Here is a 14,302-nt window from a genome sequence, read left to right as displayed (position 1 = left end):
GCTGGCCTTGAAGGCCAGGAGGGAGCCTCGTGCTCAGTGGGAAGGAGGCAGCACGCCCTGGTCCCACAGGGCAGGCTCCGCTCTCACTGTGCCTCAGCTTCTCCTCCCAGCAATGAAACACAGATATCCAACACCATAGGAACAGCCCCAAGCATGGAGCAGGTGTCCCAAACTTAACTGGGCTGCTCCCTGCTGCCAGACTTCACCCAAAACCTGTGGCACAGCTCCTCAGCCCAGCACAGAACTCAGAGCATTTTGTGTGGGAATTGCTATCACAGACCACCATGATTTGTAACATGCTCTTCAGCTGCTGAAGCATGTGGCAATCATCTGTGCCCAGAACTGAAGCAGTTGCCACATAGCAGGAAAGAGCTGGTCCTGAATTAACTGAGCCCATTAATGAAGCAAAGAAAGCTACAATGGTCTGGCACACCGACTGGTGAGCAAGCATGGTGAGAAACCGAGGCAACGATTCCATTCTCGAGCAGGGACGTGCCTTCCCTACTGCTGGACTTCCAAGTGGTACAGAGGCAGGTATTCTGCAGTGCTGCTGCTCCCAAGCCACCATGTGGAGCCCCCAGTGGGTCTCTGAGATGCTGATAAGGAAACCTCTATCCCAAGAATGCAACGCAGAAATGGCAGTGCTGCTGCCTTGGGACTGGGGAGGCCATGACGAAGACACAGGGATCAGAGCCCCTCCTCACCTTACACACCACTGGGGTTTGCAGACAAATATGCCCAAGGGCTGTTGGAGAGCCACAGGACACAGCAGCCTGCACAAGCCATGCTGTGAAAATTTGGAGTCTATGTTCCTGAACACAGATCACTTCAACTGGGATGGCAGAGCCCAGCATGACTCTGCGAACAGCTCTGTAGGCATCGTTATCAGAAGTGTCTGAGTATCAGCACCAGCCCCCCAGCTCTAACCTCCCTCCAGAGGCAGCACTGCAGGAAGGTGTGCGCTCCTCCTTGCTTGCTCCATCCCACCTGGAGCAAACACCTGCCTGCTGAGCCACAGCCCAAGGCTCAGAACAGGTTCCTCTGCCCACAGCTGGAGGCAGGCAGGGTTTTGGCAGAGCAGCTCCCTCGCACGTAGAGACGGCTGTGCCCACGCGTCTCAGAGGAGCTGATGGGGCTGCTCTCAGCCTTGCAGCTCACAGGCACTGCTCAGGCAGGTCGCTGCTGAGCACGGGGCAGGTGTGGGTCTGTGGGTCTGAGGAGCTGTGGCTCAGCAGGACACCTTGAGGGTGGAGGCAGATCTTCGGGCACTTCAAGAGTGCCATACTATGCGTGTGTGTCAGATGTCACCTCAAGCTGTTGGATTTATTTAATGTGCATAGCAGCATCTTCTGTTTTCACCTCGCAAGACAAAGAAGACAAAAGTACATTGAATGCTATGTGGAGATGAATCAGCTGTACAAACCAAAGTCTTTCTCTCCCTGCCATGCAGTGGGATGGTCCTGCAGGCCAGCAGGAGCTGACACAGACTGCAGCATAGCACACAGCCTCTCCTGCCCCCCACACCGACAGCACCATGGGGGCGCCCAGAGGGTGCCTGGCACCCAGCTTGTATCAGGGCTGAGAGCTGAGACCCCCCAGAGCAGCTGCTGCTGGGCACTGTGGCCGGGGCAGACCTCAGCCCCTCATGTGAGGTCCCGGTGTAGTGAGGCAGAGGGCTTGGCTCAGCACAGTGCTGAGCCCAAATGTGCATCCCAGTGGGTGCTGGTATTCACGTTGAGGGGCCTGGCTGGTTTGCCCCAGCCCTGGCTGTGCAACAGCTCGTGTGCATGGATGGGTGCACACCCAGCCCATGCATGTTTCCAACTGAAAGTTTCCTCATTGGAATATGGGAGCATTAACACATTCACTTCTCAGGGCAAGCAACAGCCTTCCTAACACTGTCAAACTGCTGTGCTAGAGCTGCTGAAGACAGGAAATGCAGCATGTTACTGACCCACACCTACCACTGGCCTCTGGAAACTATGGCTGCAGCCAGGCATCCCCTGGGAGAGCTGAGCACTCTCAAGGGATAGTGCTGACCACACCGCCCTCCAGTGAGGGGGATTTTGGAAATACAAGCAAATGGACAACTGCTTTTTAATAGTTTGATGCTGGTCACTGTGATTACTTGCAATTCCCAAATAATCTGCTAGATGGCATGATGTAATAATAGTAATATAATTAATAACAATAGGAACAACAATAACAACGATAACTACATACTGGTTTAATTGATCCAAACTCTAGAAGTTATTTGTCAAATAATTTAGGCAAGTGGTTACATATTTTACTACACGCATATGTATTGCCCCTCTTTTGTCGAGCATTTATCCAAACCCTGATGAAGTGCCATTATCTGCAACGCTGGAATTTCTATTCTTTCTGGCGAGGATCTGACACATGACACAAGAAGCTACAGTAACAACACAGAGACCAACTTTCTCATTATGTCTGTGAGTGTACTCAGCAACCCCAACAAGAAATTACAAGACAGCTTCTTGTTCTTCGGCTGCTGCATATAAATAAAGAGCAAAGGATTACTCATACATAATAACTAGTATTTGCTGCAGGCCGTTCAGGTCTCAGAGCTGGACTAACCAAACGAAAGGAAAGATCATGTTGCAAGAGCGGGACGTGTCCATGGCACACCCTGGCTGAGCTTGGGGCTCTCCCGGCCGTGGCATCTCCCAGAGCGTGGGGTCCCGCAGTGGTGTCGGGATTTTTATCAGTTTAAGGGGATTTTGGGCAGAAGGACCCCCACGGTGCCCTCTCCATTCTCCCTGCCCGTGCTGACGAAAGCTGCAGGAAGCGCTGTGGCACCCACGCTCCGCACGTGGCCGTGAGCAGCGGGATGGGGCGCACGGGGGTCCCCGCTCTCCCGCGCTGCGGCGGCACCGGCAAGCGTCCCCCGCTGGAGGCCGCGCTCCGCTGCGGGCGGGGAGGGGACGGGGGCCGCCCGGCCGGGCTGGCACCGCCCCGTGCCCGCCCCTGCCCGCCCCACGGCGCGGCGGGGCCGGGGCTGGGGCCGGGGCCGGGGCGCCGCGGCGGGCGGCGCAGAGCGGCGGCGGCGGGCGGGCGGCGAGCAGCGAGCCGCCGGCTCGGCGGGCCCGGGCAGCGGGCGCTCCGCCCTCGGTGCGCGGAGCCTCCCCTCTCCGCGCCCGCGGAGCGCGGCGCCCGCCTATATCTACGGCCGCGGCGGCCCGGCGCCCGCAAGGATGTGAGGCGGGCGGGCAGCCCAGCCGCCGCCGCCGTGGCATGCCCCCCCGCGCCCGGAGCCGTCGGCGCGGCGCCTAGCCGCGGCTCCGCGGGGCCATGCTGCCCTGGAAGCGGAGCAAGGTGGAGCTGGCGGCGGGCGAGGCGCGGCGGCAGAGCAAGCCCAAGGGGTACGCGGTGAGCGTGCACTACTCGGCCCTCACCTCGCTGGCCCGCGCCTGCCCCGAGAGCGCCCTGCATCGTGTGGGCAGCATGTTCCGCTCCAAGCGGCGGAAATTTCGCGTCACCAGCGAAGACCCCACGTATACTGTGCTCTACCTGGGCAACGCCACTACCATCCAGTCCAAAGGTGAGGGCTGCACCGACCTGGCCGTCTGCAAGATTTGGAGCAAGAGCGAGGCGGGCCGGCAGGGCACCAAGATGAAGCTGACCATCAGCGCGCAGGGCATCCGCATGGCCCACGCCGAGGACAAGGGACTTCGCCGGCCCGGCCACCTCTACCTGCTGCACCGGGTCACCTACTGCGTGGCCGACCCGCGCCTGCCCCGTGTCTTCGCCTGGATCTACCGCCACGAGCTGAAGCACAAGGCGGTGATGCTGCGCTGCCACGCCGTGCTGGTCTCCAAGCCCGAGAAGGCGAAGGCCATGGCCCTGCTGCTCTACCAGACTTCGGCCACGGCACTGGCCGAGTTCCGCCGGCTGAAGAAGCGGGACGACGCGCGGCACCAGCAGCAGCAGCTGGTGGGCGAGCAGAGCATCCCGCTGGTGCCGCTGCGCAAGCTGCTCAACGGGCAGTGCTGCTACAAGCCGCCGGTAGAGCGGAGCCGCAGCGCGCCCAAGCTGGGCTCCATCACGGAGGACCTACTGGGCGAGGAGCAGGAAGAGAGGGCCATGCACTGCGACTGCGAAGACATCCTGGAAGCGCTGGGCGAGCCCGAGGGCGAGCTGCTGCGCCCCAGCACCGGCCGCGGCGAGAGCCCAGAGCTGGGCCAGCTCCTCCGCGACCTGGGCGAGCTCAGCCTGGGCAACGACCTGCGCTCGCTGCGCGCCGACCTGCGCGTCCGCCGCCTGCTTTCCGGGGAAAGCACGGGCAGCGAGTCCTCCCTGGAGAGCGGCGGCACGGACGGGGCCGCCCCGCCCGGCAGCGACGCCGAGCAGCCGCCCCCCGGCGACCCCGAGACCGGCTGAGCACTCGAGCCCGTACGGGCGTGCACGGTGCCGCCGGGGCGCACCGAGTTCCTTCTGACCCCTCCGGGAGTGCACGGCCCCAGCGGGGCGCACCGGGTTCCCTCCGGGAATGCACGGTCCCTTCCGGGCATGAGCGGCGCCGCAGGGGCGCACCGGGTTCCCTCCGGGAATGCGCGGCCCCGCCGGGGCGCACCGGGTTCCTTCCGGCCTGTCTTGGAGTGCACCGTCCCTTCCGGGCGTGCACGGCCCCACCGGGGCACCGGACCCCTCCGGCCCCGCCGAGGCCCCTCGGGGAATTCGCGGTCGCGCCGGTTCCCCGCGGTGCCCCCGCGTCCCTCAGCATCCCGGGGAGCGGCCGCCCCTCCCGTGCCGGTGGCCGCCGGAGCCGGACCCCTCGCCGCAGCCCGAGGAGGGGAGGCGGCCGCGGGCTGTTTACCTCCGGCTCAGCCCTTGAAGATCTGCCAAATTCCTGGAATAGCTTTCCCCGGGGAGGGCGGCGGGAGGGAGGTGTTGCGCCTTGTTTACAGTCAGAAATCTCACATCCGAGAGGCCCCCCCCGCCGTTTTCTCCATTAAAATCACTCCATCGTGCTGTCGTGTCCAAGAGGTTTGCACTGTTGTGAAGTTGGGGGTTTTTTTATTACTGTTTTTAAGTTAGACCATTTTTTTGGGCCCCAGTCCTGTCCCCGGTCTCAATGCTCTAGATCTTTTGCTGTGCAAAAGAAGACTACTTGTGGCTGTTCACCTGTACATAGGGAAATGTATGCAAATACATTTTGTTATTTTTAAGAACACCACCATTGCGATCTCCTCTGTTTGCACATATGTGAAGAAAATAAAGATGATGATAACTTAAACTGAGGTCACTGTGGCAATTTGGCTTCTGTGTGGATTCCTATAAGGAGCTGGGGTGGGGAGAGATCCTTTGGGAAGTGTTGTAGGTGCAGAAGAGCACTGCACTGTTTGAAGCATCAAGCGTGATTCCCAAGCTCGCTGGAAATGTTACACTACAAGGAAACACACTGGGCACTTAAGGACTCTTAAAAGGCACAGGGATGAGGTTTTCTCTCTGCAGCCTGTAGTGATGGGCAGGAAAGTGCACTCTGGCTGGATCCTAGTCTGGAGAAACCCAACTGTGGGGCCCTGAGACTGCCCTGAGGCGAGGTGCCCCTCGCCTGGGCACTGGGGATGCTGCACAGCATTAATGCTGTCTGCATCCAGGTGCTGCAGCTGGTCCCTCGCTGCTCGCACTGAGACAATTTTATAATCTCACCCAGAGTAAGCAGTGAAGTTGATTAGCCACGGGACTGCCGCGGTATTTTTAGCTGTAAATCTGTAAGTGGCAGGCTCCCAGGGCAGGAGAGATGTTCCGCTTTCATTTGTCCCCAAGTGGAGGTATCAATTAAGAGATAATTAATGTGGCATTTCTGATGTCCAAATGTTTTCCACAGTGCCTGTGCTGCAATCGGTGGAGTTGCAAGAATGTCAATGAAAAGCCCAACCAGCTGCCAGGCCACACTCCTTGTGCAAGGAGCCTGCTTTGGAACTTGTAAATACTTCACTAAAACCCATTGCAAAATCTGCCGTCACACCAGCGAGACCATTGTCTCGGTATGAGTCAGTCAGAGGAGGAAGGCACCGTGGTGTAGCTTTCATGGGAAGGGGCTGTGGGCAGAGGGGGGAATCCCCTCAGAGTGGGCACCTTCTTGCCCAGGCACCTTCTTGCCTTGTGATGGGCAGCGAATGCAGCAGGTGATGCTGGCACTGATGGATTTGCTCAGGCCGGCACTGCAGAGACACATCTTGCTACAGAAATTGTGTTTTGCTGCTTTTTCTCAAACAAAGCTCCCTTTGCCTTTCTCAGGGAGGGAAGGGGCACGAAGGGGAAATGAAACACCAGAGAGAGCTTATCCCAAAGTGCTTTCCGCAAGATGGGGCTTGCCAGCTGCCTGGCTGGCAGCAGGGAACGTTCAGTGCCCTGGGTTGAGGTGAGTGCCCCAGGTCTATGCCCAGAGCTCTCTGTCCCGGGGCAGAGGGAGCAGGCAGTGCTTGCAGCAGGGAGCAAGACGGCACCTGAGAGCAGAGAGGGCGCCGGGGGAGTCACAGGGGTTAATTAACTAACCCCGGGTGTTGAATGACCGGGTGGTGTTTGCTTTGTGTCCTCCTCCGTGTGTGCTTAAAGGTGGTTAATGGCCTGAGCTTAGTCAATGCCTTTCCTCTCTCCAGAAGAGCCATCATGTCTGCAACAGTGAGAAAAGGTTTTTATCGCATGCCAGAGCTAAAAGCACAATTCCCTGAGCAGCAGTAGCAGCAGCCAGGGCCTGAAGCGTTTCCCCTTGAAGCCATTAGCAGGGCTACTGTGCAGTTTCCTTAGAGGCCTGTGTAGATCATTAGCCATAGAGTCCAAATCCCTTTGTGCCCGGGATATTTTGGTACTAGAACCAAAGAAAAAAATGTCATATATACATCTGCAGTGCTGGTGTGAGTTTATTCATGTGTTCATAGCTGCCCTGCCCTCCCCATAGCAGCATGCCTGGGCCTGCAAACAAGAACAAGTGCATGTGAGGAGAAAAAGGTAATTTTATTTTCTGCACAGCAAGTTTGAAGGAATATCTTCCTAGAAAAAGGAGAGGAAGAGAGAGCGAGACTTTCTCTCCAATAGATTTGAGTAAAAGGCTGAGCTGCTGCTCTTTTTTCCTTTTAAACAAGTAGCTGCTTGCTAAGCTGAAAAGCCTACTGCTGGCTGATGGGCTGGTGTGGGGAGGTGCAGCAGGGCTTTGGGAAAGGCCTGTTCCCATACGTGAGGACAAAGTGTTCTATGGTCTCTGCTCGGTGCCAGGGCTGCTGCCCACTGACAGGGTCCCACCGAGCGTGGCACTGCCCCTGCTTGTGCTGTCGGCAGAGACATGTTCCCTGTCCATCGGGCTCCATCCATCAGCACTAACTCAGCCCCTGGTGAATGGTGAATCAGCTCCTGATGCAGTGGAGGCGAAAAGGCTTCACAAAGAGCAGCACAAGCTCTGAAACTGCTCCCCAAGAGCTGGCAGCCCCATCCCACCGCTGCTTTCCCTGGGACAGGCAGGCACAGGGAAAGCAAAGGCAGCCTGATAGTCGCTAGTAGGTTTGAACTGTGGGGGAAGAAGTCAAATGTGGGAAAGGTGTTTGCAGAATTACATGTCAAGCATTGCTATCTGCCCCTGATGCAAATCACTGCCCTGCCCAGGCTCGGTGGCCCAGCCAAGGAGGTTTCCAACACAGCAAGGCTGAATGCTGAGCTTCACACCTGTCTGACCTAGCAAGCAGCATGTGATGAATTGGGCAGAAACTGCCTGTAACAAACAACACAACACTGGGAAAGGCAATGATCCTGCTCTGAGCCTGACACATGGAGCTGATGCTGTGGCATGTCAACTTAGGTGCTGCACCAGGTGCCTGAGGTTTCCTGAGTGTGTTAAGGCTAAATAGAGCATGTGATTATTCCATGCAACGACGATGGCTCCCAGAATATGAAGAGATTAAGGAGAAAAGAGCCCTTTTTGCTAATACTATTTATTGACATGTATTTGTTAGTGTACTACAGATTTTCTCCTGAAAATGAGGCTGAGGGGGGACCACACAAATGTGGAAGTGTTGGCAGGATCCCATGTACAACTTCTTGTTTTTCTCTGCCCTTTGCATGCCCTTCTCCCATCTGTACGTCTTCCTCATCCATAACAGGAAAAAATATCATGTGCAACCATAAAAATTAGCCAGTGGTCAAGTGGAATGAGCCAAGTCATGAAATGACTTTTAGCCCAGACCATAGTACTGATTTAGATCCAGAATTATTTGCAGTTTAGTTTGGAGATATGCCTTGCACAGGGCACATCCAGTTAGCCTGAACAGGGGGCATGATGTGGGAACTGCTGGCTGAGGGGCTGCTTTGGACTCCTGGATGTGAAGTCTTGTTGAATGGCACCAGGTCAGTGGTGAAAAACTCTTCTTTTTTGGGGGCTACAGGCAATACCCAGTATGAAGTACAACCCTGGGACAGTTCCAAGTCACCTTCAGCACACACACTGTGAATCTCAGAGAAGCAGGAAGGCGTCAGGATTTCCCCTTGGTGGTGTGTTGGAGAAGAGCAGCTGACCTGTCCCACTGTTGTTAGTCGTGCCCAAGGCATCACAATTGGCTTATTGCCCAATTCCTGGCCATCATACATTATTCAGTGGGGAAAAGATCCCCAATTTCAGCCTGCAGGCAAGGTGACAGGGCAGACAACCTACTGTCAATCTGTGCAAGGGGTTGTGGGTGACAGCGCTGCACTGCCCCTAGTTTTCTTGGGTGAGGGTGGGCAGGGTCCCACTGATGATGAAAAAAACTGGTGTGCTGCAAGGAAGGTGCAGTGCCAGCCAGCTATGCCTCACCTCCTGCCTGCTTCTCCTGGAGCTGGGAAGAAAAAAACCCTGCATTTCCAAGGTCAGCAGCAGCCCCAGCTCCCGCAGAGCTCATGTGCTGTGAAGGCGTCTCCCCCTCCTCACCCCAGCCGCTGGTAGCAGCAGGGGCTGTTTTCATCAGCAGCTGGAAGGAGATGATGTGCAAGGACAGGAATGTGAGGGCAGGCAGCCAGGGCAGCGCAGGGACAGCGTGGGGTCCCAGAGGCCAGCCCAGGTCAGTTCATCCGCGGGGCTCAAAGAGCCCCATGGAGGAACTGAACTGACCTGGCCTCCGAGGTTCTGCTTCTTTCCGTATCTCCATCACCCACCCCAGACAAGGTGACATCTCCAGCTTGCTGCCTGGTGCCTTGTAGGGCCCTGAATCTTGGTTAATGCCTGGCAAGGTGCATGAGCTGGGGGGGAGCAGGATTGTCCGCTGCTACAGCCCAGCAGGAAATCAAAGCTATGCATTCAGCAAGCCATGACATTCCCCCTTGCCGGTGGGGGCTCTGCCTGGTGGGAGGGCTGAGTGCTATGAAAACACTCAGAGAAACAGTTATATAATGAAGGACAAGGTCCCAATCCAGCCCTTGGCTCAGTGAGGCAGCTCTGCAAGGAGCTGAGCTCCAGGCTGCAGCTGCCCAGCACCCTCCAAGATCCAGCCCTGGTCACTGTGGTCTGTGCTGCGGCTGAGGGGTGGACGTGGGAGAAAGGCTGCAGAATGCTTTTTCCCAAGCTGGGAAATGTTCTGCATGCTCAAACTTGGTAAGCCAGAGCACAGCTCCCATCTGTGCGCATGAATCAAGCCCCTTGGATGGTAGGAACTGGGCAAGGTCTGGGACAGGATAACCCAGCACTGATGAAGGTCAGGGTCTGCTAGCTGCAGGCATCTCAGCTTTCATGACACTGCCCAGATGTCTTGGGTGGTACATCATGGTATAAATCATCTGTCCCTATGCCCCAAAATAGGGGCATATGTCCTCAAACATATGTTCTCTGCTCTGTGGGAAGGACCCTGGAGAACTGGTCACAGTAAAGGGCTTTTCCTCCTCCCTTACTCTCATGCTCTGAAATGGAGGGCAGCTGAGCAACCTGCCTCCTGCTGCCACCCCACAAACAGGGGTGACATGCTCAGTGTCACATCTGGGTCTGGAAATCCCTGCTGCTCTGGCACAGGCAAGGAAAAAGCTCTGGGATGGGATTCGGCACTCCTCCCGTGGCACCGTGAAGTTGCACGCGGTCTGCTCGGATGCATGAACAAGCTGAACTGTGACATTAATTAGAGCTGACAGTGTTCCTGGAGGGAGCTGGCAGCAGCACCAAAGCTGCTGCTGCTGGGTCTTTGTGCAGAGCCAGGCTCTGCACCAGGCTGGCCTGGCTGTGCCATGGCCCTTGAGTCTTGCCACACTGGGATTTGTGCTCACTCCAGTTCCATAGATCACAGTGAGAGGTACACCCTCAGCCCCAAGGGACAGGAGAGGCAGTGCCCAAAGCCAGCCCTACGGACCATCCCCCCAGCATTGCTCTGTCCTTTCCAGCCAGCCCTGACTGCAGCTGGGCACTGCATTTCCCTGTCCTGCACACTTCCCTCTGGCTCTTCCCTTTTATTGTGGCTCTTTGCCCCCAAAGTGCTCTGCCCTCAGCACCAGTGTTTCTCACAAGTTCTTTTCCTATCCCAGTTTCCTGCTGAGTAAGAACTGTCACTTGCTGCTGTTTCACAAATACCACTGAGGATTGCCTGCACTGGAACACAGTGCAAGCACCCCAGAGCAGTAAGGATTCCTCCTCCACTGGGCAGGGAACAGTTAAGGGAATTAGGATGAAAAGTTGATATAAATAATTTGGTAGCTCCTGTAGGAAGATTGCAATTTAGCTCAATTATCATAATTACATTTTCAATCTCTCTGCTAATACTTATGAAACAATAGAGTCAAGTGTGAATGCAGCTACCTGCATTTCCTACCAGTGACTTCTCATTCTTCTGCTTAAAACAAGTCCATGGGGACATTGAACCAGGCAGCAGGAACTTTAGATAGGGATGTGGTATTTCCCCAGAGCCTTGTTTTGGGCATTGGGAGCCTCATTTCCCTCTGCCTGGCACAGGGATTTTAACTTCGGGATCAGCTATATGATTGTCTAAAACTAACCCACTTGGGTGTAAAATCATCTCTTCTGCTGGAAGTGGAGGAAAATAGTCTGGAAATATTTCTTTCTGAGCAGGGAGACCCACACTTTCTCTGCCTGGTCTGTAGTTGATGGCCCCCAGAGGCAGCTCCATCCATGTCATGGTGACCCAGGAGATAAGACCAGTGCAAGTGGAGAGCCAGGCCTAGGCAGCTGCTGGCAGGAATGTTCATTTGCAGCTAATCAAAGCTGAATGTTAGTGATGATTTCTGATCATGGCCAAGACCATGTTTGCCCTGCAGCCTGCTCCTGCCTTTGCTCAGTGGGAAGAAATGGATACTTCTCAGCAGCAGAGGGAGGTTGTGGGGTCTGTGCCCTGCCTACTGCCTTCTCTGGGGGTCCCAGGAGAGCCTGACCAGAGGGTGTCTTGCCAGGGCCCCAGCAGCAACAGGCACCATGGCCAGGGGACAAATGAGCAAGGGGAGGATGCAGCCACAGAGAGCTGAGTATGTTCTGCCTCCATCACGCACAGATGCCTGAGGAGCACCCAGGGCCATGGGAAGTCCTTCCCCATCCTAGCATCTGCCTTCATTTGAGATGTAGCATACAATACACAGATCTCTGCTCTGCTCTGTCCTTGGCTCAGCAGCAACAGCTCCACCCCATATCCCTGTGTGCCCCCAGGCATCCCCAACACCTCCACACATCCAGCTCTGCTCAGAGCAGGACTGGGGCAGGTGTATGAGTTCGGTCCCCCTCAGGGCAGTCTGCCACTATCCTTGCTGATGACACTGTCCTGCCACAGTGCTCCAGCAAGTTGTGGGTTGAGAACTGAGCCGCTTATCTTTAGTGCTGCCCTGATCTAATTTTACTTTCTTAAGCAATGTCCAGGCTTTAGAGAGTATCTTGTAATGCAAAGGCTCTGCATGGCAAGGAGGGGAGTCCCCGCACTAATACAGCAGTTATCCCACATGCACTGTACAGCAGTTATCCCCCACACCAGTACAGCAGTTATTCCCCACACTAGAACAGCAGTTATCCCACATACACTGGTACAGCAGTTATCCCCCACACCAGTTCAACAGTTATTTCCCACACTGGTACAGCAGTTATCTCACATACACTGGTACAGCAGTTATTCCCCACACCAGTACAGCAGTTATTCTCCATGCCTGACTTCGCTGCTAAAACCCTCTGGCTGCAGTGCTGGCTCAGCAGATTTCCAGCAGAGCATACAGCATGGTAGAGCTGTGCAGGAGACCTGAGGTCCACCAGGGTCTGCTGGAGCTGGTAGTCACTGTAAGATCTGTTTGGACTCCCAATGCAATCCCATAAAGACCTTTTGGTTACTGCTCCTTTGAAGTAAGCTGAATCCCTGCCTCTTCACAGCTCTCACTGCTGTTACCAAAGAGAGGAACACCAAAGAAATCTGACCCTCCAGGCTGCCACCAGAGAGGCAGAGGAGCAAGGACCACTACAGGCAAGGGCCTGTTGTGCAGGAGACCCAGAGTCCTTATTGCACCTCAGGGCTGGCCTAGAGATGATGTTCATCAGCCAGGCTACTGATGTTCCTTATTTCTGCTCCCCCATTTGGGCTTCCAGGACTTGGGATGGGACCTGAACTCAGGTGCACTCCATGGCTGTGCAGCCTCCCTGTGAAAGCAGTTTCATGTACACTTGCACTCACACTGTCCCAAGGCACCTCTGTAAGTAAAGCTCTGCAGAAGGCTATTTCAGGAACCAACATGATGTCAGGACCAATTAGTTATATCCTGCAAAGGAAAAAAGTCTACTAAAGCCAGCTCTGGTGGGACAATGACATTAAGATGTTCCAGGTGCTCATCTGGGTTCCCCAAGCAAACCAGGAGCTAAACATAGCTCTAGGAAAGTGTCAGGAGGGGGTGGCTGCTGTCCTCTGCACTGAGGTCTCCTAGGGCAATCATCTCCTGCGTGGGCCATCCCCTCTCTTTTGTACTCTGAGAGCTCAAAGGTACTGTGCTACCCTTGCTCTGCCACTGTTCAGACTACAGCTCCTGCACTAGGGCTATAGCTGAGATCAGTCTGAGCTCATCTTTGTGGGCTTGGTTCATGCTTTATCCCACTCGACCAGGCCATCAAATCTCAGTGTCATTTTCCAAGGAAATATCCGTTTGAAGGAAGAAGAGGAAAAAATAATTAGTCAAAATAGTGAGAGACAGAGAATTTTAAGCATTTCATATTCTCATTGTCCTCCTCCACAATGGTATTATCCTTCTCTAAATAGATGCTGAGCTGAAGACATAACAACACCCTACTTCCCCCAAATAGCTTGAGTGAAACAAATGCAGGACGTTTGGGGTGATTGTAGCAGAGCTGTGGCCAGACAGGAGCTTGGGCACCCCCATGGGTTCCTTGGGCCATGGGGGCTTCACAGGACTGGCAGCTGAGCTGCAGTGAGCCAAGACCCAGGGTCTTGCCCTCATGAAATAGAGGCTGCTGCCCTTGCAGTGCAAAGGAGCTGATATGGGAGCTCCTGGCCCTCAATCCCCATGTCAGGTCCTGGTGCTGTCCCCCTCCCTAGGAAAGCACCAGCAGGGCAGCCCTGAAGAGTGTCAAAGGCAGCAGGAGGGACACAGACTCCACAGCCCATCACAGCTTGGTCCTAAAAGCTGGTGGTGGTGGGCTGGCCTGTCTGCCCCTGGCACAGTGCAGCCCACTGGGAGCACCTGCCAGCAGAACAGCCCCGGTGCCAGTGCCTGCCATGTGTGATGGGAAGGAAATCAGTGTCCCCTGGCTGGGTGCAGCTGAGTTGTGCTGCTGGCACCGGTGCCTGCTGCGCTGTGGGGAGCCCTGCTGCTCCCACTGTGCCATGCATGGGTGACAGGGACACCCCAGTCCTGAGCAGCTGCCACTGTAAGTTGCTTCATATGGGGGGCTTGAGGTTCCCCTGTCATGCCTGTGTGCTGTGGGAACAGCACTCCCTGCCCTCTTCCCAAAGCTGAGGTGACATTCTCTCTCCCAGGCAAGTGCCAAGCCTCACCAAGCACCTGGGGCTGTGCTGGGAGCCCAGCAGGGGCTGTTTTATCAGGACCAGGGTTATCCCATGCAAAGGCAAAATCCCTGACAAGAGCCACACTGAGACAGGCAGACCTGGTTTGTCCCTGGGGAAGAGGCAGCCTCTCCAGACAGCACCTGCCTGCAATCTCTGCGAGCCTTGGCCAGGTTCAGCTCTAGAGCAAGGCAGAGAAAATGTGTGACTGAAGTCACAGTACTTCAGCAACTTTTCACAATTGTCTTTAATGGCAGAACCATCAGTAAGGCACTCAGAGTGCAGTTAGACCTTCCCTCCCTGGGGAATACTGCTAACTGAAACCAAAGCACGGA

The 14,302-nt window shown here is 55.6% G+C and overlaps 1 protein-coding gene across 1 annotated transcript; it reads left to right on the top strand.

The window, feature by feature from the left end:
- The first annotated feature begins 3,275 nt into the window (after positions 1 to 3,275).
- Positions 3,276 to 5,261, top strand: FAM43A (family with sequence similarity 43 member A). The gene has a single exon (XM_033068687.2). The coding sequence runs from the start codon at positions 3,313 to 3,315 to the stop codon at positions 4,399 to 4,401; it is 1,089 nt and encodes a 362-aa protein (XP_032924578.1). The 5' UTR covers positions 3,276 to 3,312; the 3' UTR covers positions 4,402 to 5,261.
- The last annotated feature ends 9,041 nt before the right edge of the window (positions 5,262 to 14,302 follow it).

Source organism: Catharus ustulatus, chromosome 10, assembly GCF_009819885.2.
Source record: "Catharus ustulatus isolate bCatUst1 chromosome 10, bCatUst1.pri.v2, whole genome shotgun sequence".
Classification (NCBI taxonomy): domain Eukaryota; kingdom Metazoa; phylum Chordata; class Aves; order Passeriformes; family Turdidae; genus Catharus; species Catharus ustulatus.
Note: the sequence above shows the minus strand (reverse complement) of the source record. Positions and strands in the feature narration are given on the sequence as shown.

Coding starts and splice junctions, on each gene's coding strand:
- FAM43A (XM_033068687.2), top strand. CDS start 3,313: ATGCTGCCCTGGAAGCGGAGCAAGGTGGAGCTGGCGGCGGGCGAGGCG.